Raw genomic sequence first — 26,881 nt, 5'->3', positions numbered from 1 at the left:
AAACTACAGCTGGAATCGGTTTATTCCATTTCATGGCACTGAATCTGTACAGTATGCTAAGCATCATACTAAGCACAGAGTATAATGCAATAAATAAGAGGAGGTACTCACCCCCCCTCAGCCTGGTTCACCACCCCCATTTACTTCCAAAGGTTAAAAATCTTCTTTCTGACGAAAATGGGCCATTCATTCAACAAATATTTATTGACTGCCTACTACATGCTGGTGCAGTAAAATAAGAGCCACTGGGGACTAACCAAATCAAACATCAGTTGCCGTCAAGTCAACTCTGACACACAGCAACTAGGAACTAGGAGTGAATAAAACAGATTAAAATCCCTGTCCTCACAGAGTTTACAATTTCATGGAAAAAAGGAGACCAGAAACAAACAAATATATGTATGGCAAGTGGTAGTAAGTGCTGTGTAAAAAATAAAGCATGGTAAAGGCAGGGAAAGTGATGGTGGCAATGCTTACATAGGGTGGACTGGGAAATTCTGATAAATGAAGTTTGAGCAGGAACCTGAAATAAGGAAAGGAGTGAACTATTCTGGATACATGGGAAAACAACAGTCTAGATGAAAACTAAACCCGTTGCCATTGAGTTGATTCCGACTCATAGCAACACTACAGAGGAAACCGCAAATACAAAGACCTTGAGCATGAAGGAGCCCCAACCCTGGGCTTTCTGAGTGCTTCCTACTTTTCCAGCTATACTCAGCCATTTGGTGCTACCCCAACCATGGGGACAATTCTCTAATCAAGAGTCCAGACAAAAAACTCCAAAAGGAATCTTCTCACTATATTTGCTCTAAAATTACCACTCCACGAACGTCCTATTACTCTATCTTCTTTAAATAAAACTGAGAATTTACTCATGATTGGTCTAACAACTGAAGAACACTGTACTGACAGAATAAGAACACATACTCCCAAAAAAGTTAAAATCTCTCTCTTCAGATCATTTGGACTGGTGTTAGTAATTACCACCCCTTCCCCCTGCCTCCACCAAAGAAATGAGCACAGAAGAACCACAGCCTTTAAAAATATAAAATAATTCTAATTTAGAAAATTTAGATAATTAATCCTCAAAAGTTGCCCAATCAGAAATTACTGCAGGTTATCAATAATTTAGAGGAAAGAGAATAATCTTCTAAGAGATTAGAAAAAATGTGCCAACAAACGAACCTTAATTTACAATAAAATATAAGTCAAAACTTGAGCCTCAGATATTAAGATATGAAAGAGAACATTTTTACAGTACATAAAAGGAGAATAAATTAAATATAACAAGAATTCTAAAACATATCTATCATTAAGTTTGTAAGTCTATGAAACTACTTTCATATCCATAAACCAGAATCTACCACACCACTTTCTGTCTGGCCCAGGTAACTATTTTGTCACATATATTATGATTTATAGCATGAACTATTTTGAAAATTAGTTATTTTCAAATTCTGTCTCACTTACCTTTGCCCAGTAGCGAAAAGCTAACACCAAGGGAGTAAAGACAGGTTCCCTTTTGCCAAGAGCAGCAAGTAAATCAGTAGTGAGGCATGCCATATCATTTCCTGCACTCACTCTACAAAGTAAACCACTGTGAATGAGAAAGAAACAAATTTTACTATATCAATACCTTAAAAAGCAGAATACTGCAAATCCTGCAGCTATCCTTTCCAGTCACCATATTTTAAGACCTAAAAAGTGATAATAAAAACATTTTAATAAATTTAAAGCTAAACTAAATTTCCATCACTAGTTACATATAAATTAAACATGAAAAATTAATTTCAAAAGCAACATTAAGATTCACCAAAATTTAATATATATGACAGAGAACACTGATCTCTTCAAAGTTGAATAGTACAACACATCCTACTTCATCTTTTTGCTTTACACAAGATAAAAACTGAAAGTGAAATAATGAACTAGCTATACTTCTTGACACTTATTTTTCCTATCCAAGCTTTCATGCCTTTACTAACATGTTTATTTTAAGAGTAGAGACTAGAAATGATTTACATTTTAACCCACAGATTAAGTGGTAACAGGAGCTACATTAAATGAAGTGACAGAATTGCAGTGGAGATATTTTAGAGGCAGGGAGAAGAATATATATGGCATTGCCACACAGAGGCAATGTGACACCATGTAGTGGAAAAAATAACAGAAGTCACAATACTTGTATTCCAATTCTGGTCTTCCCTTAAATGATAGGAGTTTGAGCAAATCACTTAACCCCTCCAGGCCTCTATTTTCTAACTGAGAAAATAAGGAAGCTGAACTAGATCTCCACAGACCCTTCCAACTTTCTAGCTTTGAGTAAAAAAATACAGTAATCTTAAAATTTAAGAAATACTGTAATAGTCCATAAAAAAACACTTTATCATCTCTGTATTGTTTTCGTATCTCTCACACTGATCTCAAATAGGATTAATTTCCTTTTTCAAAGGTACTTTAAAAAGTGTCTATCAATCCTATAGACATCTGAGTAGAAAGGCAAGATCAATCTTCAATGACTCATTCAGTGAAGTAAAAACTAGATTCTAACTGACAATGAGCTCCTTGAGAACAAAGGTTATTTCTTATTCTGGTTGCATCCCTAGAGCCAACCACTACCTAACATATAGTATGCTCGATATTGTTCAGTAAGTGAATAAACTTAAGAAAAAAATGAAGTTTTGCCTAGAGTGCTTTATTTCAAATGACTGGTAATTCTATTTCTTGTTTACATGCTTTTCATAAACTTGCTATTTTCAGTGACTAGAAACTACTTAGTCTTAATAATTCAAGGAGAAATCTGAAATAAAAATCTTCTCTTTTGGAGATGTTCACCACATATTTGGTTAATTGGTTTCTTCTTTCTTTTTTTTAATATTTATTTTCTCTTCATTGTTACTAACCTTTTCCGATCTTTGCACACCACAACAGGAACTTTAGCGTGAAAATCAGATTCCACATCTACATATAATACTAATAAGGAAAAAAAATAATAAACACAAGTAAGCTAATGTCAACATCTCTCAGATGTTTACTCTATCGTAAACATTAAGTTTCCTTCTAAAATCACTCTTATTGCTTCTGTGGGATAAGCCATTTTTGTCATTATGAGCATTAACCCAATAGAATCTCTTACCTCTTTTGGCGTCATGTGTTATACATCACAAACCACTGTCCACAATACTGTCCGAAAGTTATAATCACCTTAAGAAGAAAGGTCTTAATATTCCTAAAAGTTTGAATATTTCCAAGTATACGATCTAGTCAAAGTTGTTAAACCTTCACAGATATAGAAAAGAGAGGACACAACTTACTTCAGATGGCTATTTCCACAGAAGTCACGAAATGAGGACTACAACGCTTTGACAGTTCTCTAAGTTACCAAACCAAAGCTCCTAAAGAACTAACAGGGTGAAGCGCACCTCCACCCAGAAGTCTTTCAAGATAGGCCCATGTCATAAATGTCTTATCTAAATAAAGATAGATGGATTAACATTATTACATCTGAAGTTCAAGGAAAAGTTCTTAGTAGCATAGTTGGAATGATTAATTTTTTCAAAAAACATGTGTTGAAGACCTATGAAAGAAAGTGTGTTATACACAGGAGATGGTGACACTGATAAAAAGAGCCCAGTGAGAAGATATGACAACCACTAAGACAAAAAGTGCTCAATGTGGAGTTCTGCATACAAATGTATAAACAAATCCTGTAGATACTAGGATGGAGGTCTTTAGAGGGTACCCAAAAACCAAACTTACTGCCATCAAGTCAATTCTGACTCATAGCAACCCTACAGGGTTTCCAAGGCTGTAAATCTTTATAGAAGGAGCAGCTGGTGGTTTGGAACCGCCAACCTTATGGTTAGCAGCCGAGAGCCTAAACCACTGCAACATCAAGGCCCCCTTTTAGAAGGTATAATGAGGGCGTAATGAAGAGAACTGTCAATTTTACAATCAGACTGAGTTTTAAAAACCTATGTTATGTGGTTTACGATGATCTACTACTCATGTATGTTAGTGGAAGAAGACATTTTTTAAATATTTATGATAGGTTGATACTGAGTAAGTCTGAAGAGGTAAAAGGTATATGTCTACCACTTATCTATAATAAAACTCTAAATACTTTAGAGTTTTTGTGCAATTAGAAATAAGTATTTATTAAGGAAGGAGCCCTAGTGGCACAACAGTCAAGTGTTCTGCTGCTAACCAAAAGGCTGGTGGTTCAAACCTACCTAGCAGCTCTACGGGAGAAAGACCTGGCAATCTAGATTATAGCCTAAAAAACTCTATGGGGCAATTCTACTCCATCACACACAGTCACTATGAGTGGAAATCAATTCAATGGCACCTAACAACAACAACATTTATTAAGAAAGAAGTCCCTGGGTGGCACAATCAGTTAAGCACGCAACTAATAACTGAAAGGCTGGCAGTCCGAACCTACCCAGAGGCACTTTAGAAGAAAGGCCCGGCAATCTGCTGCTTAAAGGTCACAGCCTTAAAACCCTATGAAGCGCAGTTCTACTCTGCAACATGACGTCACCACGAGCCAGAATCTGCTTGATAACAACTGGTTTGGTGTTGGTTTTTATTTATTAAGAAACAAAACTATATTAAAATCGCTTTACAGAATAAACTGGACCAAGTTCACTCCTTAAAAACTGATTTCCCAGGAAAAAGGCCAAAAAGAATCTAATCAATAATGGAGAGCCGATGGGGCGGGCAGACAGAGAAAGGAAGTTTAGAATTGACACAAGAGCCAATGACAAGGCAAGGCTAAGGTTAAATAGCTATCTTTTCTAAGCCAAATGAAATTTTTTTGCCAGGTGCTTACTGATTCATAAAATCTAAGTTGAAACGATAACAGCAATAATGATAACAGTAGCAGCAGTAAAAATTTAATGACAGATTACTATATGCCAGGCATTTTTCTCAACTATGGCTTTTACACATCTCACTCTCCTAACAATCTTCTCTTCAAGGAGATGCTACATTAGCTGCCATTTTACAAATGAAAAAACTGAAGCATAAACATTTAAATAATTTGCCCAAAGAAACACAGCCAATAAATGGGAGAGCTAGAATTTGAGCCGAAAAGTCTGGCTCCACAACCTGAGCTCTTAAACATTTACTTTATAACAAGAAAAGTAGGCTTCCTTATGGTAGAAGCATCTAATAAATAAAAACAAGAAAATATCCCACTAGGATAGCTATGAGCAAAAACATACACACACACACACACAAAAAAAAAAAAACAGAAAACAAGTATTGACAAGGATGTGGAGAAACCGGAACACTCATCCATTCATTGCTGATGAGAATGCAAAATGGTACAGTCACTGTGGAAACCAGTTTGGTGGTTCCTCAAAAAGTTAAACTACCATATAACCCAGCAATTCCACTCCTAGGTATATGCCCAAAAGAAGTGAAGGCAGGAATGCAAACAGATACGTGTATACCAATGTTCACTGCAGCACTATTCACACAGCAAAACGGTGGAAACAACCTAAGTGTCCATCAACAGATGAATGGATAAATAAAATGTGGTACATACATACAATGGAATATTACTCAGTCATAAAAGGAATGAAGTACTGATACATGCTACAACACGGATGAACCTTGAAAACATGCTAAGAGAAATAAGTCACAAAAGGACAAATATTGTATGATCCCACTTATATGAGCAGGCAAATACACAGGACCAAAATTTATTAGTGGTTACCAGGTACAGGAGGAAGGAGGAAACAGGGAGTCACTGCTTAGGGGGCACCAAATTTCTGTTAATGGTTATGGAATAATTTGGAAATGGATAGTGGTAATGTTCATCACAACCTGATGAATATAATGTCTCTGAATTTTACATGTTGAATTGGCAAATGTTTTGTTATTTATATTTTTACTACAATTAAAAAAGAAAGAAAGGAAGAAAATAATCTTCCAGATTATACTACAGAACCTGGGCCTAGTTTGAGACAGTTGTAGTTTTTTTTTTTTTATATGAAAAGTATTTTTACTTATATGAATATTCTTTATGCATCGAAAGGAATCCAGAGACAGGGCACATATAAAAAACTTACTCGGTATGATTTAGTTTATGCAACATATATTTTCTAGTACACCTCTTAAATAGTATCTGTATCCATCCTTATATAATACAGTAACTCCAATATGCTAGGAGTTTGTTTTAATTTGGTTAGCTGTAACTACAACACACTGCAAATACCTTTAGAGAATCTTCTTTCTATTAATGGTGCATACCATTAGACAAATTTTAAAAAGGAAGGAAAAAAACTCACCATTTTTTTTTAAAATCCCAAGCACTTGTATTAGAAGATCTGGATGATTCATCTAAAAGAAAATTTAGAATTAAATCAACACACAATTTTCAAAGTTCAAATAACAGAATTTTAGAGAAAATTCAATATCATTAAAGAATAACATTTACATAAAACCATGCTCTGTATTTTAAAATACTGAAAACAGAAAACATAGTGTTTTATGTTAACAAGTCTTATTCATGGAAGTAGAATCTAATAAATGATGTAGAGCTATTATTCCAGCAACACTCCTTGAATTAATAAATTCTTAGAGTAAGAAAAGGTTTTGGAATTCCACAGCAAACCAAGGGAGAAAGAAATTAGTTTACCAAGTGATTATTAAAAAGAACCTGTTGTGATAAGAACTTTTAGGAATACAAACAAATCGGCAGTTTAGCCAAAAGGTTTAGAGTAAAATACAATTTTACATAACACTCTTGTCAAATGGTTACAGTTTCATGCGTACTTTGCTATTCAACAGTTTTTAATAATCATATATTAATTGTAAAGTACTGGCTATTCAGGCTAGAAATTAAAACATCAAAGTTTCACCCAAATCAAACCTGAGTATAAACGTATTCAATATACTAAAAACACATAAAATACTGACTATTTTAAATGTTTCATATGCCAGTAAATTAAGCACTGTTAGCAGTGCTAAACAATATTGGTACTTTTACTAATGATAAACAGTGACTATACACGTGGACCTCACCAGATGGAATGCACAGGAATCAAATCAACTACATCTGTGAGAGGATACAATATCATCAGTCAGAACAAGGCCAGGGGCCAACTGCAGAACAGATCATCAACTGCTCATACGCAAGTTCAAGTTGAAAAAAATTAGAACAAGTCCACGAAAGCCAAAGTATGACCTTGAGTATATCCCACATGAATTAAGAGGCCATCTCAAGAATAGATTTGACACACTGACACTAATGACCAAAGACCAGACGAGTTATGGAATGACATCAAAGACATCATACGTGAAAAAAGCAAGAGGTCATTAATAAGATAGGAGAAAAGGAGAAGACCAAAATGGATCTCAGAAGAGACTCTGAAATTTGCTCTTCGACGTCGAGTAGCTAAAGCAAACAGAAGAAATGATGAAGTAAAAAACCTGAACAGAAGATTTCAAAGGGTGGTTCAAGAAGACAAAGTAAAGTATTATAAAGACATGTGCAAGACCTGGAGTTAGAGAACCAAAAGGGAAGAACACACTCAGCATTTCTCAAGCTGAAAGAACTGAAGAAAAAACTCAAACCTCAAGTTAAGATATTGAAAGATTCTATGGCAAAAATGTTAAATGATGCAGGAAGCATCAAAAGAAAATGGAAGGAATACAAGTCACTGTACCAAAAAGAACTGGTCGACGTTCTACCATTTCAGCAGGTAGCATATGGTCAAGAACCAATGGTACTGAAGGAAGAAGTCCAAGCTGCACTGAAGGCACTGGTGAAGGACAAGGCTCCAGGAATTCACAGAATAGCAACTGAGATGTTTCAACAGACGGATGCAGCACTGGAAGTGCTCACTCATCTATTCCAAGAAATTTGAAAGACAGCTACCTGGCCAATAGAATGAAAGAGATCCATACTTATGCCTATTCAAAGCAAGGTGATCCAATCAAACATGGAAATTATCAAACAACATCATTAATATCATATGCAAGTAAAATTTAGCTAAAGATCATTCAAAAGCAGCTGCAGCAGTACATCAACTGGGAACTGTGGAAATTCAAGCCTGATTCAGAAGAGGACGTGGAATGAGAGACATCACTGCTGACGTCAGATGGATCTTGGCTGAAAGCAGAGAATACCAGAAAGATGTTTATCTGTGTTTTATCAACTATGCAAAGGCATCTGACTGTGTGGTTCATAACAAATTATGGATAACATTGCAAAGAATGGGAATTCTAGAACACTTAATCGTGCGCATGAAGAAGCTGTATATGGATCAAGAGGAAGTCGTTCAAACAGAACAAGGGGATACAGTGTGAGTTAAAGTCAGGAAAGGTGTGTATCAGGGTTGTATCCTTTCATCATACTTATTCAATCTGTATGCTGAGCAAATAATCCAAGAAGCTGAACTATATGAAGAACGCGGCATAAGGACTGGAGGAAGACTCATTAACAACCTGCATTATGCAGATGACACAACCTTCCTTGCTGAAAGTGAATAGGACTTGAAGCACTTACTGATGAAGATCAAAGACACCATCCTTCAGTATGAATTACACTTCAACATAAAGAAAACAAAAATCCTCACAACTGGACCAATAAGCAACATTATGATAAATAGAGAAAAGACTGAAGTTGTCAAGAATTTCATTTTACTTGGATCCACAATCAACACCCATGGAAACAGCAGTCAAGAAATCAAATGACACGTTGCACTGGGCAAATCATGCTGCAAAAGACCTCTTTAAAGTGTTGAAAAGCAAAGATGCCACCCTGAAGACTAAGGTGCACCTGACCCAAGCCATGGTGTTTTCAACTGCCCCATATGCATGTGAATGCTGGACAATGAATAAGGAAGACCAAAGAAGAACTGATGCCTTTGAATTGTAGTGCTGGCGAAGAATACTGAATATACCACAGACTGCCAAAAGTATGAACAAATCTATCTTGGAAGAGGTACAGCCAGAATGCTCATTAGAAGCAAGGATGGCAAGACTTCATCTCATGTACTTTGGATGTGCTATCAGGAGGGACCAGTCCCTGGAGAAGGACATAATGTTTGGTCAAGCAGAGTGTCAGCAAAAGAGAGGAAGACCCTCAGCAAGGTGGAATGACATAGCGGCTGCAATAATGGGCTCAAGCATAACAACTGTGAGAATGGCACAGGACCAGGCAATGTTTTGTTCTGGAGTACACAGGGTTGCTATGAGTCAGAACGGACTTGACCACACCTAACAACAACAACAACAACTAATGATATTAGCTGCTAACTACTAAAAGGACCTATCATATACCAGACACTATACTAATTAATACACCTGATAAATATCATCTTATTTAATATAAAAGTTATTATTCCTGTTTTGGAAATCAGGAAACTGAGGCTCAAAGAGCTCAGGTAACTTGCTCAACGAAGCAAGGATTTGAATCCAAATGTGTCAAATTCCAAAGTTCTTTCCACTTTCTATACTGTTTCCCATAGCAGTAACTGTTCAACATGCTCAAATATAAACACTTCTCCTTTTCTTTTTTCCTCTTCTGATTCCTGTTCCCCGCCCCCCCATCCCTTATTTCTTCTCCCCTGCCTGTGTCTGAAACCTACTGTTGTTGAGTGCCATCATGTGACACAAAAGAACTGCCCCGTAGGATTTTCTTGGCGCATCTTTACAGAAACAGATTGCCAGGTCTTTCTGTCAAGGAACCACTAGGTGGATTCAAATCTCCAATCCTTTGGGTAGCAGCCGAGTGCTTAACCATTGCGCCACCAGGGCTCTTGTGAAGCCTGCTAGTAGTTTCCAAAAGCACTGCTTCATTGTAGTTTTATAGTTCCCTATCCCCTTCCTGGAGCCCTGGTGGTGCAGTGGTTAAGAGCTAGGCTGCTAACCAAGAGGTTGGCAGTTCAAACCCACCAGCTAATTCTTGGAAATCCTATGGGGCAGTTCTACTCTGTCCTATAGGGTCGCTATGAGTGGGACTCAACTCGATGGCAACAGGTTTGGTTTTTGGTTTTTTTTTAATCCCTTCTCTGGAGCCCTGGTGGCACAGTGGTTAAGAATTCAGCTGCTAACCAGGTCAGCAGTTCAAATCCACCAGTTGCTCCCTGGAAACCCTATGGGACAGTTCTACTCTGTCCTATAGGGTCGGTACTGACTAGATGGCAATGGGTTTGATTTGGTTTTTTTTTTTTTTAATCCCTTCTCTGGAGCCCTGGTGGCTCAGTGGTTAAGAGTTCGGTTGCTAACTAAAAGGTCAGTAGTTCAAATCCACCAGCTACTCCTTGGAATCCTATGGTACAATTCTACTCTATCCTATAGGGTCACTATGAGTTGGAAGTGACTCGACAGCAATGGGTTTGCTTTGGTTTTGGTTATCCCTTCTCTAAAGAGATATCAATAAAACATACTAAGTACTAGTTAAGAAAAAAACTTATTTTCTAATCACTTACCTTGGGAGGAAATTTTATATCTATATTAACATCACTACTTTTCAGAGCAAACTTGGTTAGTGATGAGCCATATAACCTAAGTGAACACTCTGAAAGAAAGAAAAAACATCAAAGCATAAAACAGCATACAAAAATTGGACTCTTAAAAAACAGTAGTAAGAAAATTGCATATACTTTGATTCTATGTCTTCCTTTTCTAATACAATGCTTATAGAAGAATGATGCCCTTCCTAACGGATCTATAAAATAATATTTCTCAGTTATGGAGTGCAGGAACAGGGTAGGGAGAAAGAAATTATTCATAAAAGTTTAGTGTTTGAACAAACTTTTAGTAACAGTTCATTTAAGGATGACTGAGAGTATGTTTAGTATTCAATGTATAACACTAAAAAACACACTAACCTAGCTGTAGCTACCATCAGAACTACATTTACTTTTAGACATAAGAGACAGTACTTTGAGTACGGAAGAGATCAGACATTTAACGCCAATGCTTTTTAAAAAATACAAAATGAAGCCACGTCACTCGATATTACAAACCTAAACTCAAAAAATACTCCATGGCTCTCAACAGTTTATGGAACAAAATAAACAGGACTAATAACACATCACTGAAATCTTTCTCAGACTATCAAGTGTGTTATTTCAAAAACACAGACAAATTTTAAAAGGCTCTCACCAGAGGGCAAGTTGAAAAATAATATGACTGGGACTGATCAGGTAAGTGGTTTAGTGTTCTACAAATTTTAAGTTCACACTCAGTTATATATATAAAAGTCTACTTTTTTTCAAGCTCACAAAATATCTGAAAGTCAACCAAATCATTAAAATCATAAAATATTCATTTCTATTCTTAAATACTAATTATTTTGTATGTAACTTAAACGAGTATTCAATGTATTTTATGTAGAAAACCACATTACAGAAATAATAAAGAGGAATAAAATTTTTTTTCCATTTTTTAAATTTCAATTTTATATTCTTTCTTATAACTCTCACAATGGATCTATATGAAACTATAATATATCAACTGTCTAAAATCCATTTGGTGGTAAGAAATAATAGTCATATTTAAGAATATATTTACTTAAAGCTTATTAACGATACAAAAAATGATGGGGGCTAAACAAATAGTCTTTACATAAATGTCAAAAAGAAACCTGGACTGAATCCCTCTTGTACCAGAATATAAGTTTTCTGTAAAGACAGAAATTCTACCTCCATAATCAGTACTTATTTTTTCCCAAAATCAGGCAGTAGGAATTTTATTCACTGATTGGTTGTAATGTTTATACTTAATATAACTAATAAGTCCATTTAGAAATCACTGATACTAAAAAAATAAAATATTTGACCACCAAGAAATTATTCTATAATGGCATTTGCTTATTACCAAAATTATGCTTATTATCAAAATTATGCTATGCCAAAATTCTGAATTTCCATTTTTGAAATATTTCCCAAAAACTTTTCATCATGTATTGTATAAAACAATTAAATTCATCTACTTTTAAGATGCAGAAAAGATAGAAAAACATTAAGAAACTTGCCCTAAGTTCAAGAGTGAGTAGGAAGAAGAGTTCATAGTTTAAAAAACTAAGTATGAAATGTATTTGTACCTGGTAAACATGTTGTTATAACCTTTGACATTTCCTCCACAATTTCCTGCCGAACTCTGAGTTCATCATCTGTTATTCCTTGTTCTTTTGCTAATTCAATAACTGCAACACTTAAAGCAGCCAAGTGGGCAGGGGAAGGAGGTGGCAGAGAACGAAGCTCACTTTCTTCCTGTTTTTCCTATTAGCATAATATTTAACAGTAACAATGAAAAAAAGATTTCTATTTTAATGTCTTTATATTCAAGAGAGCAGGACAAAAATACATTAGCTCAACAAATATTCACTAAGCACCTTTTATGTGCAAGATGAAAGACACCTAGGATACAGAAGTGAACAAAAGAGACCCAAATCCTTACCTTTGTCAAGGGGGACTGAAGGAATCAGAGGTGCTATGGGAAAGGTTGCCATTAAATATTTTTAAAAAATAAAATGTTCTACTGTACTGTCTTCATAAATTCTGAAATGCTACATCAAAGCCAAGATAACCATAAGTACAACGCTCAGCTGATGATTTTGTTACAACAAAGACAGACTGTCTTAGATGCAGTGGAAGGTCTTGAATTTTCTCTGATCAGAGGTATATGCAGTTATCAGGTTAAAGGGTCACAGGAAAACATCCTGGGCTCCATTACCACATCTGATATACTGCCAAACATTTACAATTGATTTCTATCATTTACCTAACATTAGGCAAAATGTTAAAAAAAAAAGAAAAAAAAAAGTGATTTCTGCTAAGTTTCAAAACCACTTTAAACCAAGGAGCTAAAGGGGAACCATATTATACATGCACAACATACTTTTTAGATTTAGTTTAATTTTTCTGATTATAAAAAAAAATGCTAATTGAAAAAACCACATCAAACACAGGAAGACAGAAAGAGAATCACTCATAATCTCACACCCAATTTCTTTCATATTTTTAAACAAAATTGAGACCATATAGTTTTCATTTAGTATTATAGCAAAGGCATTTCTACTACCACTTTTCAGTCAAGAAAGAATCAATCTCTTAAAACACGCAGCTCCCATCAGATATAATAAAAGTACTTGGTCCTCTCCCTAATATAGTTAAACAATGACTTTGGTCCATTCCTAATTTCACTTACTTTTACCATATTCAGACTTAGTGTAAGTAAAGCTTACTCAGATATGGAATTATCAAACATGGGAGGTTAAGACTTCATTTTTATAAATTTCTGTGACTATTTCTGCAATTCTTGATTATAATCTAAGTTTTAGATGAGCATCTAAGTTTTCAGGACTATTTTTTAGGAATCACTCAGGAGATTAATAGCAACATACTTTAAAAAATGATACAAGATTATCATGCAATAAAATTACTTTTATACACATGAAAGTACCACAAAATGCTCTCAATTATAGTGTTAGGTTGTCATGGAAATAAAAACATAAAAGACAATCAAGAAACACTTCTATGCTATTAATAAGTCTATCTTTCCTTTAGGATAGTGTTCTCATTGATATCTTCATTACTTCCCTTTGTCACAAACATGATCAATGAAGTCTCTGCCCTCATGTAACTTACATTCTAGTTAGAGGAAATAAACAAGAGACAAATAAATAAATATATAATATAATATCATGTCAGATAGTGCTATGAAGAAAAATAAAACAGTAAGGAGTTACAGAGTGATGGGGGGGTGTTATTTAGCATAAATAATGAAGGCCACTGTGAATAATTAACACTTAAGCAAAGACCTAAATGAAGAGACATTTAGTCTCTCTAGGGGAAGAGCATTCCAGACAAAAAGAATAGTAATCGCAAGGACTCTGAAGCAGGGAAGTGCCTCATGTTATTTTAAGAGATCAATGTGGCTGGAGTTGAGAGACAAAGGGGTGAAGATGATGAGGTTGTGGAGGATGATGGTGTTGAAGAATTAGAAGCCAAATCATGTATGAACTTACAGAACTTGGTAGGGCCTTAAATTCTATTCTAAGTTGAGATGTCACTGAAGGCTATGACCAGGAAACAACATGATATAACATATTATGGAAGAGTAATACTGGTTGCTAAATGGAGAAAAGGTTGGGGGAGGTGTGGGGAGTCCAAGTAAGAGATGGTGGTAAGACTAAAGAGGAAAAAGCAGAGTTGTGTGACAAATGACTGAATTTGGAATATATGGTATTTTGAAGGTAAAGTCTATAGGATTTGCTAATGGTTTGAAAGAGATAAATCGAGGATAACTCTAAGGTGTTTATCCTGAGCAACTAGTGGAATGGTGATGGTACCTTTTACTGAGATGAGGCAAATTCCCAAAACAATCAACTTACATTAAAAAAAAAGCCTGTCCAAGAGTCAAATGCCTCCAAATATGGTCTCGTTTCCAGTCTTTTTACCTTTATTCCATTCTCTTTATTGCTACGAGTTATTCCCCTACTTAAAAACCTTCAATGGCACCGATAAGATAATGCACCATCTCTTAACGCACAAAATAAATTTGGTCTCAATCTGTCAAATATAGACTCTCCTCCAACCATTCCATCTACCTCACCAACATTTTGGCAGAAACTCACACTTAGTTACCAATTTCCAAATACTGCATGTGCTACTGAACCTCCAGGCCTTTACTCATTTTGTTCTCTGCCTAAAAGGTCCCTGACCCTTCTTCCTTGTATCTCCATCTGGAGAAACTCTAATCAGCCTTCAAGGTGTAACTTAAATGTCAAATATTCAGTGAAGCCTTACTTAATCCATTTCCTTTACAACATAATTAAATACTCCCTTTAATTTAGGACGAATACCATTATCTATGCTCTGAATTTCAAACATCTTCACCTCCTCAAGTAATCAACTCCTCCCTATTTTAAACACTGTCCTATCTACTGGTCTGTGTTTTCATCAAGTAAACACTCTCCACCTCTGCAATAACACCAACAATAATCACCATTTGTCAAGTACCTACTACAGGTATTGTGCCAGGGGCTTTACAGACATTATGTCATTTAACTATTATACTTTTCTCCACATACATATTATTAAACCCACTTTATAGATAAGACAAGTGAAGCTTAAAGATGTTAAATATTTTCCCAAGATCACAGGATGGAACTTAGAATTAAATCTGGCTCTACCTCCAAAGCTAATCCTCTTTCAACTTCCATTTAAATCATTAGTCAACAAATATTTATGGAGTAACTATATACACCGTGCAACTGGCATTGTGCCAGGCAATGGAGTTACAATGGTAAAAAAGAATGCATATATTCTCTTCCTTCATGAAGCTTATAGTCAAGAGATAAAAATTAATCAAATGATTACTAAAATTAATATAAAATTAAAAGTATGAACTGTGATGACTACCACTCTATAAGATTTTAAAAAAGCCCCAGTGTGACCCTGTAGCCACTACCAATCTTCCTTTCTTTCACAGTGAGATTTCCTGAAAGTTGTCTATATTCCTTTTCTCTATTTCCTTACCTCCTTTCACTCAAAACTATGTCTTCTGGATCTAAACGGAAACTGCTCGTACCAAGACTATCAATAACCTCCTAGTTGCCAAATCAGACATTTTTATGTTCTTACATTATTTTTAGGTATGTTATCAGACACTTTTGACTAGCCTCTTGAAACTCTACTTTCTTTTAGCTGCTATGACATCTCTCTCAGCTATTTTTCTGGTCACTCTTTACCAGTCTATTGGCTTCTCTGTCTCTATCAGCCCTTTAGAGGTTTGTGTTCCTTGATCTTCTCTCCTTCTCCCTCTTTAATTCTCCCTTAGTGATCTCCCACACCGATGATTTCAATATGCTAAAGACTACCAAATCTGAAACTCAAGCTCCTGATATAAGTTCCAGACCCTCATAGTCAACAAATTTCCAGGTATCTCTACTTGAAATGTCCCACAGATATTTTAAAACTCAGTATGTTTTGAAACACTTTCCTTTTTGTATTTCTTCAAAGTAAATGGCACTACAATCTATAATAACATCTTATGTCAGACACCTTAAGATCATCCGAGGCATCCTTGGCCTCTGCCCCCATAATTTTACATCCTAAATCTCTTGTAAAGATCCAACTTCAACTCCATTCTCACTAGCTACCACATTAGATCAAATATTCACTATTACTTGTTAGATTATTATGAAAGACTAACTGGTTCTCCCAATCTAGGTCCTTCTAAAGCTTCTTTCGTATTAATTCCAGGGTGAGTGATCTTAGAAAAATACAAGTCATTAAGTTCTATCATCCTCAAAATAAAATCTAACACTCTAGCAGAGTATACATACTCTTTCAAGATCTGGCTTTCACCTAACTGTCCAAAATCATGTATTCTCATTCTCCCCTTTTCCACCTTAAGCTACAGTTATGCTTAACCACTAGTTGTTCCCTCAACATATAATCTGTTCTTTCTTGCTTCAGTGACTCTGCACATGCTGGTTCCTCTTCTTTAAAAGATCCATTCTCACTACTTTACCTGGCTAATATTTTTTAAGAGCCAGATCAAGTAATCACCTTCTCTTTCAAGCCTTCCCTGACTCACTAAAACTGTTAGGTATCTCCCAACCTACTGTTATAACATGTTCTAAAAACAATCTACTACCGTACTTACCACACTCTTTCTCAACCATCTGCTTATGTGCCTGCCCCCAAAGCCAGTGAACTCCCTATGTCCACAGATTATGGTGTTTTCTTCTTAGATTTCTGTGGCTCCAGTGCCTAAAAACACTAGTTAAAGGTATACAACAAATTGTTTACAAATCAAAAATTGATAATTGTCTTTAAACTGAAAAGTACTGTACATTTACCTTTTTGGGTATGTGAAAGATGAATTTTGGCTGAGCCTTCTGTTTGATCTGCTTTTTCATTGGGCATTAACCCACATCCTAGCCTCACCCACAACGAGGCAACCACTGACCTGCTTTCTGTGACTCTAGGTAAGTTTGCATTTTCTAGTATTTTATATAAATGGAATCATACAGTACATACTCATTTTTGTCTGGCTTCTGGACTATGGTCAGTCTTTTTAATTCTAGTCATTCCAATAAGTAATATCTTACTAAGATCTTAATTTGCATTTTTCTATTAACTAATAACGTTGAGCATCTTTTCACTTATCTGACATCTGCATGTCTTCTTTAATAAAAGCTCTGCTCAAAGCTTTTGTCCATACTTTTTATTGGGTTGTTTGTTTCCATATTATTGAGTTTTAAAAGCTAGTTATATATTTTAGATACAAATCGTTTGGTTAGAAGTTTATTAATTATTGATTAAATTACTTTAATAAATATAGACCTATTCAGATTATCTATTTCTCCTTGTATGAGTTCTGGCAGATTGTGTCTTCCAAGAAATTGGTTCATTTCATCTAACTCATCAAATTTGTTGGCATAGAAATGTTCATAATATTCCTTTATTATCCTTTTAATGTCCATGAGATCAGAAGTGATAGCCCTCATTTCATTTCTGATATTCATAATTTGTGTCTTCTCTCTTCTTCTCTGGCTAGCCTGGCTACAGGTTTATCAATATTATTATTATTCCAAGAACCAGCTTCTGGTTTCACTGATTTTCTCTCATTTCCTATTTTTAATTTCATTGATTTCTGCTCTGGTTTTTCCATCTTATGCTTACTTTGAATTTAATTTGCTCTTCTTTTTTTAGTTTCCTATAGCGAAAGCTTACATTTTTTATTTTAGATCTTTCTTCTTTTCTAATATACACATTCAAGGCTATAAACTTCCCTCTAAGCACTGTTTTTACTGCATCCCACAATTTTTTTTTTAATGTGAATTCTCCTCATCTTTTTCCCTTTTTTTTTAATTGTGCTTTAAGTGGAAGTTTACAGTTCAAGTCAGTTTCTCATACAAAAGTTTATACACACATTGCTATGTGACCTTAGCTGCTCTCCATATGTGACAGCACACTCCTCCTTTCCACCCGATTTCCCGTGTCCATTCAACCAGCTCCTGTCCCTTTCTGCCTTCTCATCTCACCTCTGGACAGGAGCTGCCCATTTAGACTCATGTATCTACTTGAGCTAAGAAGCACACTCTTCACAAATATCGTTTTATGTCCCACAGTCCAATCTAATCTTTGTCTGAAGAGCTGGCTTCGGGAATGGTTTCAGTTCTGGGTTAACAGAGAGTCTAGGGGCCATGTCTTCTGGGGCACCTCCAGTCTCAGTCAGACCATTAAGTCTGATCTTTTTACTAGAATTTGAGTTCTGCACCCCACTTTTCCCCTGCTCCATCAGGGACTCTCTGTTGTGCTCCCTGTCAGGGTGGTCATTGGTGGTAGCCAGGCACCATCTAGTTCTTCTGCTCTCAGGCTGATGGAGTCTCTGGTTTATGTGGCCCTTTCTGCCTCTTGGGCTAATATTTTCCTTGTGTCTTTGGTATTCTTCATTATCCTTTGGTGGATTGGGACCAACTGATGTATCTTAAAATGGCCACTCACTAGCTTTTAAGACCCCAGATGACAGTCACCAAAGTAGACATCCCACAAATTTTGATAAGTTGTATTTTCATATTTGTTTTGATCAAAATATTTTTTAATTTATCTTGAGACTTCTTTTTTGACTCACATGTTATTTAGAAATGTGTTGTTTAATCTCCAACTATCCGGGGACTTTCTAGTGGTCTTTCTGTCAATGATTTCTAGTTTAATTTCATTGTGGTCTGAGAGTAAACCTTGTATGATCTGTATTTTTTCAAATTTGTTTAGGTGTGTTTTACAGCCCAGAATATAGTCTATCTTGGTGAATGTTCCATGTGAGCTTAAGAAGAATGTACATTCTACTGTCGTTAGATGAAATATTCTATAAATGTCTATTAGATCCAGGTGACTGATGATGCTGTTCAGTTCAACATAACTGTATTGATTTTCTGCCTGCTGGATCAATAAGTTACTGATAAGGGGATAGCAAAGTCTCCAACTATTTCTCCTTACAATTCTATCAGTTTTTGTCTCATCTATTTTGTTGTACTCTGTTGTTAGGCACACACACATTAAGGATTATTACATCCTTTTGGAGAACTGACCCCTTTATCACTGTTATACTCCTCTTTATCCCTTATAATTTTCCTTGCTCTGTAGTCTGCTTTGTCTGAAATTAATACAGCTACTCCAGCTTTCTTCTGATTAGTGTTAGCATGGTACATCCTTCTCCATCCTTTTATTTTTATACTCTGTGTCTTTATATTTAAAGGTTTCTTGTAGACAATACATAGTTGGGTTTTCTTTTTTTATCCACTCAGTCAGTCTCTTTTAACTGGTGTATTTAGATCACTTCCATTTAAAGTGATTAACAACATAGTTGAATTAGTATCTACCATATTTCTAACAGAATGCTCCTTAGAAGGGAGAATGGCGAGGCTTTGACTCACTTAGTTTGGACACATCATTAGGAAAGACCAATCATTAGAAAAGCACATCATAACTGGTAAAGCAAGGGGTCACCAAAAACAAGGGAAACTCTCAATAAGGCAGACTGACACAATAGCCACAAAAATGGACTCAAACATACCAACAATCACGAAGATGGTACAGGTCCGGACAATACTTTGTTCTGCTATACATAAGGTTGCCATGAGTTGGAGTCAACTTGACAGCAACTAACAGCATATATCTATGTCTTCTTCGCTGTTCTTTTTGTTTTTCTTTTTCTTTGGTTTTCCATTCTCTTTCTGCCCTCTCTAGTTTTAGTCGAGCGTTTTTATATGATTCCATTTTCTCTCCTCTCTTAATATATCAATTATGCCTTTTAAAATTTTGTTAGCCCTAGTGTTTCCAATATACAACTAATCTAAGTCCACTTTCAAATAACACTATACCACTTTATGGGTAGTGCAGGTACCTTATAGCAGAGTATTTCAAATTCCTCCCTCTGACCCTTATTACACTGCTGTTATTCATTTCACGTATCCATAAGCCACAATCACCTGATACACTGTCACTATTATTTTGAACAAACTACTATCAGATCAATTATGAATGAGAAAAAGATTTTACCTTCATTCCATCTCGAACACTCTTTCTTTATGCAGATCTGAGTTCCCTACCTATGTAAGTTTCCTTCTCTCTGAAGAACTTCTTTTAACATTTCTTACAAGGCTGGCCTACTGGTGAAGAAGTTCCTCAATTTTTGCCTGAGAAAGAATTTCTCCTTCACTACTGAAGGATAATTTGCTGGGTACAGAATTCTACGTTGGTGGTTTTTTTTCTTTCAACACTTTAAATATTTCACTCCACTCCCTTCTTGCTTGCATGGTTTACAGAAAAGTCTTATGTAATTTATCAATAAGTAGGTATTTTATTTTTCTGGCTTCTTTCAAGATTTTCTTTGTCCTCGATTTTCTGCAGTTTGAATATGACATGCCTAGGTTTAGATTTTTGGGTATTTATCCTACGTGGTGTTCTCTGAGCTTCCTTGTATCTGTGATTTGGTGTTTGTCACTGAGCTTGAAAAAGTCTCAGCATTATTACTTCATGTATTTCTTCTGTTCCTTTTTCCTTCTTCTTCTGGTATGCCCATTATGCATACGTCACACCTTTTGTAATTGTCCCACAGTTCTTGCATATGATGTTCTGTTTTTTCAATTCTTTTATTTCTTTGCTTTTCAGTTTAGGAACTTCCTACTGACATATCTTGAAACTTACTGATTCTTTCCTCAGCCATATGCAATCTATTGATGAACCCATCAAAGGTATGGTTTTTGTTATACTGGCTTTTATTCCTATCATTTCTTTTTGACTGCTTCTTATGAGTTTTCATCTCTCTGTTTACAGTACCCATTTGTTCTTGAATGTTGTCTGTTGACCCCTTTTTCTACCGGAGCCCGTAACATATTAATCATAGTTATTTTAAATTTCCAATCTGATGATTCCAAAATCACTGTTATATCTGACTGTGGTTCTTATGCTTGGTTTCTCTCTTCAGACTCTGTTTTTTTGCCTTTAACATGCCTTATAATTTTCTGTTGAAAGCCGAACATGATGGATCAGGTTAAAAAAAAAAAAAACTAAGATAGGCCACTAATATGAGGTTTTATGGTTATCTGGCTAGGAGCTAGGGAACGTTTACTGTTTGCTATAGCTGTGCTGTCAGAGGCTAAAATTCCCTCTAGTGTCTCTGTTTTTGTCTCTTCGTTGTCTGTGGGTTTCCCTAGAGATACTTCCTTAAATAGGTTCTGAAGCTTGCAAGTTCTTTTAGCTGTAATCCCATTATTATACAGAAGTCCTACTGATGTGGTGGTAACGTGTAGAGGGAAGGGAAGCATTCTATAGTGCTATGATTAGGTCTCAGTCTTTTAGTGAGACTGTGTCCCTGAGCTGTGACCTTCACAAATGCTTCTCAGTCTTCCCGATTTAGGTGAGACAGAAAGACTAAAGGGACCTGGAGCTGGGTATTTCCCTTCTCCCGGGTCAGTTAGGCTTTGGTAAAATCCAAGTCGCTTCGGCTGTGGTAAAACAGTTTCCTTTGAGGGCAGGATTTGCTAAGGAGAACAGAGAGCTCTAGGGGTATTTTAAAATGATTACTTTTCCCTTGATCCTACCGAAAGAATGAGGCAATTTTTTTCTGACCTTCAGTTTTTTTCTTATCTTCACAGTGAGAACCTGGTGGGGTTCCTGGAGGTAAAACTCATGAAAGTGTAGAGGCCCCTTTATGACTGCCGACACTCTTTTCCCCTCTCCTCCAGAGTTTCAGACTCTCAAGCTAGTCCACACTGAGCCCCTAGCAATTTGTCAGTTACAGGTAGAAGTGTTCCTACCTGTACTGGGTACTGGCTCCAGCTGTAGGCTTCTGCTCCAATCCTAGTATCCATTCCCAGTATCTGCCTGTCTGTTTCTCCAGTTTTTGAGGCAGCAGTTTGCTCTGTGACCTCAATTCTCTAATGGATCTAAGAAAATCACTGAATTTCAGTGTGTTCAGCTTTTTTTCTTGTTGTTAGGGAGTGCCAACTCCCAAGCTCTTTACATGTCTGACCAGAAATGAAAGTCCCTTACCAGCTGGTAGACTTTTCTCCTCATCATGGGTTTTATTTGCTAGCTTCCTTGAATTCCTGGTAATCTTTGACTGAATGCCAGACAACGTGAATTTCTGGTGGCAACGGATATTTTTGTATTTCTATAAAGAGTCTTAAACTTCATTCTGGAAATACTTGGAAATAGTGATCCTTCTTGGTCTTGCCTTTAAGATTTTTTAGGTAAGTTCAGAGCCACGATTACTTCAGGACTAATTATTCCTCACGCTGGAGATAAGATCCTTCTGAAAACTCTATCCAGTGTCCCAGAAAGTATCACGTTTTCTGAAATGGATGACAGAAAGGCACGATTTCCAGCCCTGCGTAAGCACCAAGAACCATTCTCTCAAATTGCCTTGGCTGGTTCATTCCCTGGCTTCATGTACCTTCCTCACATGCATGCACCAATCAGCATTCTGCTGAATACTCTAACTGGCCCTCCACAGATCTCTGGAGTTCTCTCTGTGCAGCTTTCTCTTCTGCATTACTCTGTCCTGTGAACTCTTACTGCCTTGGACCCCCCAGACTCTCAGGTCTGTCTCGTCAACTCTGGAATTCCATTGGGTTCCCCTTCCTATAATGCATCCTAGAAACTCTCTCTAGCTGGGACAAACATCAGACTCATCTCATTTGTTTTCATTTCCCAGGAATTGCTATCTTTCATTGCCTGATGTCTACTGTCTTGAAAACCACTGCTTGATATTTTTGTTTGTTTGTTTTTGTTTTGTTTTGGTTTGGTTTTTTGGTGGTTATTTCAAGGTGAAGAAAAATCTGGTCCCTGTTATTCCAACTTCACCACAATCGGAAATCCTATATGGCTGTATGTATTAAGCACCTACTATCTGTCAGATACTATCATAAGCAATGCAGAAACAAAAATAAAGAAACTAAACCTGCCCTCTAAAATTTCAGATACTGAAGTATAGAAAGAGAGACAAGAAGGCAGATATTTGTAATACAGTGTATTAAGTTCCCTGATCAAGGTACGCAAAGACTGCTATGGGAGCACAGACAAAGAGTACTTAGCCCAGATTCGCTGGGAGGGTCAAGTAAGAGAATATTTCTCAAAGAAGATACACAAGTTGAGACTTAAAGATAAGTTAGAAGTTACACAGTATTAATACAATTTTAAAAATAAAAAATTAAATAGCTAACATATTAATAAATTTCAAAAAGACACCCATGCTACCTATAATGTCTACCTCTAGCTTTAATAAAAATAACAAAATCATGAAATCCCAAACTCCAAAGTTTATAAGGCCCTGCACGTTCCTGAGTTCTCCAGTTTCATCTCACACTATTTTCTTCCCTCACATCTCTTTGCTCCAATCATATTACTCTTAAGAGTTCTTCATATGCCATGTCTTTTCCTGCTTTTTTGTGTAAAATGCTCTCCACTTACCCCTCTATGCCACCCACCCTTTTGCCTTTTTAACTGCTATTTCTTGTTTCAACTTAAATGTCACTTCCTCAGAGACACTTTCCCTGTCCCAGACTAAGTAAAATAACTCTGTACATTCCCTTAGCACACATTTTCCTTTTTAATAAAACTGATCATACTTAAACCCTTATTCAGTATATGCCTTTACCAATATTTTAGAAAACTGTGAGGGCAAGGTCCACTGCCTTAGTCCTAGCACACAAGAACTCAATGAATATCAGTTAAATTGACTGTATCTGACAGCTTTAAATTCAGGAATCAACATTCTTCAGGATAAGCAAATTGGTCTCTGAGAAGGTTCCCTTCCTGACTACTTGAGATAAGAAAGGCAATCTTGGCTTTCAAGGCTATTGCTTCAGTTATTAAGAATGGAAGAATACCTCATTTTTAATTTTATAAATAAAAAATTTTTTTTATTTCACCATTCTAAAATATAAATAAAAATATTTCTTAAAAGAACTTACCAGAATATTTTTCTTATGTCGTTTCTCCTTTATATGTTTATGAGCTGCCTGTATGTTTTCAATGTGAATTAAGCAAAGTTTGCATAGATACCGGCAATTGGTATATTCTGGTGAGCGCTGAAAAGACAGGTTAAAAAAATACATTTTTTCAGAAAACGAAGTAAATTATTGACTACATAATATAAATGAATGAAATAATCACACTAATATGAGACAAGAAATAAGCACCAAAGGAATAAGTTTTTAATAAGCAAATCAGTACTTACATATCCAAAAGACTACTGATCATAGTAGATTATGTACTAATTTCAAACAATATTATAATATTAAATATGTTTGACTGGCCAGCGAAAACTTTATGAATAACAGCAGAACACTGTCTGATATAGTGCCGGAAGATGAGCCCCTCAGGTTGGAAGGTACTCAAAACAGGATTGAGGAAGAGCTGCCTACTCAAAGCAGAGTCGAGCTTAATAATGTCAATGGAGTCAAGGTTTCGGGACCTTCATTTGCTGATGTGGTATGACTCAAAATGAGAAAAAACTGCAAACATCCATTAATAAGCGAAATGTAGAATGTACGAAATCTAGGAAAATTGGAAGCTGTCAAAAATAAAATGGAACACATACAGACCAATATCCTACACAATTAGTGAGATGAAATAGACTACTATGTCAGGACTGACACAAATTGAAGAGGGATGGTGTTGCAATCATCGCCAAAAAGAACATTTCAAAATCTATCCTGAAGTACAATGCTGTCAGTGATAGGATAATATTTCTACGTCTACAAGGAAGACCAGTTAATATGACTATTCATCAATGTTACATACCAAACACTAATGCCAAAGATGAGGAAACTGAAGATTTCTACCAACTTCTACAGTCTGAAGTTGACTGAACATGCAATCAAAATGCACTGATAACTACCGGTGATTGGAATGCAAAAGTTGGAAACAAAGAAGAAGGATCAGTAATTGGAAAATATGGCCTTGATGATAGAAACACCACCAGAGATCGCATGATAGAATTTTGCAAGACCAATGACTTCTTCATTGCAAATACCTTTTTTCAACAACATAAATAGTGACTATACATGTGGACCTCGCCAGATGGAATACACAGGAATCAAATCAACTACATCTGTGGAAAGAGACAATGGAAAAGCTCGATATCATCAGTCAGAAGAAGGCCAGAGGCCAACTGCAGAACACACCATCAACTGCTTACATGCAAGTTCAAGTTGAAGCTGGAAAATTAGAGCAAGTCCATGAGAGTCAAAATACAACCTTGAGTATATCCCGCCTGAATTTACAGACCTTCTCAAGAATAGACATGTTGCACTGAACACAGAGTAGAAAAAGCGAATGGAAGATATGAAGAAGTAAAAGAGCTGAAGAGAAGATATCAAAGGGCAGCTCGACAGGACAAAGTAAAGTATTATAATCACATGTGCGAAGACGTGAAGGTAGAAAACCAAAAGGGAAAAACACGCTTGGCATTTCTCAAGTTGAAAAGACTGAACAAAAAATTCAAGCCTCAAGTTGCAATACTGAAGCATTCTATGGGGAAAATACTGAACCACGCAAGAAGCATCAAAAGAAGATGGAAGGAATAAACAGAGCCATTGTCTCAAAAAGAATCGGTCGACGTTAAACCATTTCAGGAGGTAGCATATGATCAAGAACTAATGGTACTGAAGGAAGAAGTCCAAGCTGCACTGAAGGCACTAGCAAAAAACAAGGTTCTGGGAATTGACGGAACACCAATTGAGATGTTTCAACAAACAGATGCAGCGCTGGATGTGCCAACTGATCTATGCCAAGAAATATGGAAGACAACTACCTGAAAAACTGACTGGAAGAGATCCATATTTGTGCCCATTCCAAAGAAAGGTGATCCAACAGAATGCAGAAATTATCTAACAATATCATTAAAATCACACACAAGTAAAATTTTGCTAAAGATCATTCAAAAGCAGTTGCAATAGTATATCAACAGGAAACTGCCAGAAATTCAAGGCAGATTCAGAAAAGGACGTGGAAAGAGGGATATCACTGCTGATGTCAGATGGATCTGGACTGAAAGCAGAGAATACCAGAAAGATGTTTGCCTGTGTTTATTGACTACGCAAAGGCACTCAACTGCGTGGATTACAACAAATTATGGATAACACTGCAAAGAATGGGAATTCCAGAACACTTAATTGTGCTCATGAGGAACATATACACAGACCAAGCAGCTGTCATTTGACAGAACAAGGGGATATTGTGTGGTTTAAAGTCAGAAAAGGTGTACGTCAGGGTTGTATCCTTTCACCATAATTCAATTTGTATGCTGAGCAAATAATCCAAGAAGCTGGACTCTATGTAGAAGAACGGGACATCAGGATTGGAGGAAGACTCATTAACAACCTGCAATGTGCAGATGACACAACCCTGCTTGCCGAAAGCGGAGAGGACTTGAACACTTACTGATGAAGACCAAAGACTACAGCCTTCAGTATGGACTGAGCCTCAACATAAAGAAAACAAAAATTCTCACAACTAGACCAATAAACAATATCATGATAAACAGAGAAAAGACTGAATTTGTCAAGGATTTCATTTTACTTGGATCCACAATCAACATCCATGGAAGCAGCAGTCAAGAAACTAAACCACGTTTTGCACCGGGCAAATCTGTTGCAAAAGACCGCTCTAAAGTGTTAAAAAAGCAAAGATGTGGTACTTCCGGCAAAATGGCGCTCTAGGAAGCAGCATCACGCCATCCCTCCACAGCAAAGATCCAAAACACTAAGCCGAACAGAGAAAACAACAATCCTGAAACCCCAAAACATCAAATGAAGAGATAAAGAACTCAGCCAAGCACCAAATGGAGTGAGAAAACTGACAGAGAACGGAGAGCGAGGAGAGATTCATGC

At 36.2% G+C, this 26,881-nt stretch overlaps 1 protein-coding gene across 9 annotated transcripts in view; it reads right to left on the bottom strand.

The window, feature by feature from the left end:
• Nucleotides 1–26,881, bottom strand: part of TUT4 (terminal uridylyl transferase 4) — a 149,553-nt gene that overhangs the window by 60,236 nt on the left and 62,436 nt on the right. For 8 of the 9 annotated variants that reach the window (XM_023727063.1, XM_023727066.1, XM_023727065.1 and 5 more), the window contains 6 exons: nucleotides 23,960–24,076; nucleotides 12,071–12,248; nucleotides 10,452–10,540; nucleotides 6,303–6,354; nucleotides 2,907–2,976; nucleotides 1,474–1,600 (listed from right to left, as the gene is read on the bottom strand). In XM_023727063.1, coding sequence (XP_023582831.1) covers nucleotides 1,474–1,600; nucleotides 2,907–2,976; nucleotides 6,303–6,354; nucleotides 10,452–10,540; nucleotides 12,071–12,248; nucleotides 23,960–24,076 — 633 coding nt within the window. Of the gene's footprint in view, nucleotides 1–1,473; nucleotides 1,601–2,906; nucleotides 2,977–6,302; nucleotides 6,355–10,451; nucleotides 10,541–12,070; nucleotides 12,249–16,641; nucleotides 16,753–23,959; nucleotides 24,077–26,881 lie in introns of those variants that run through there. The other variant, XM_023727070.1, reaches the window with a different exon arrangement.

This window comes from Trichechus manatus, unplaced genomic scaffold (assembly GCF_000243295.1).
Source record: "Trichechus manatus latirostris isolate Lorelei unplaced genomic scaffold, TriManLat1.0 scaffold00015, whole genome shotgun sequence".
Classification (NCBI taxonomy): Eukaryota; Metazoa; Chordata; class Mammalia; order Sirenia; family Trichechidae; genus Trichechus; species Trichechus manatus.
The sequence above is the reverse complement of the archived record's forward strand: the minus strand, read 5'-3'. Positions and strand labels throughout refer to the sequence as shown.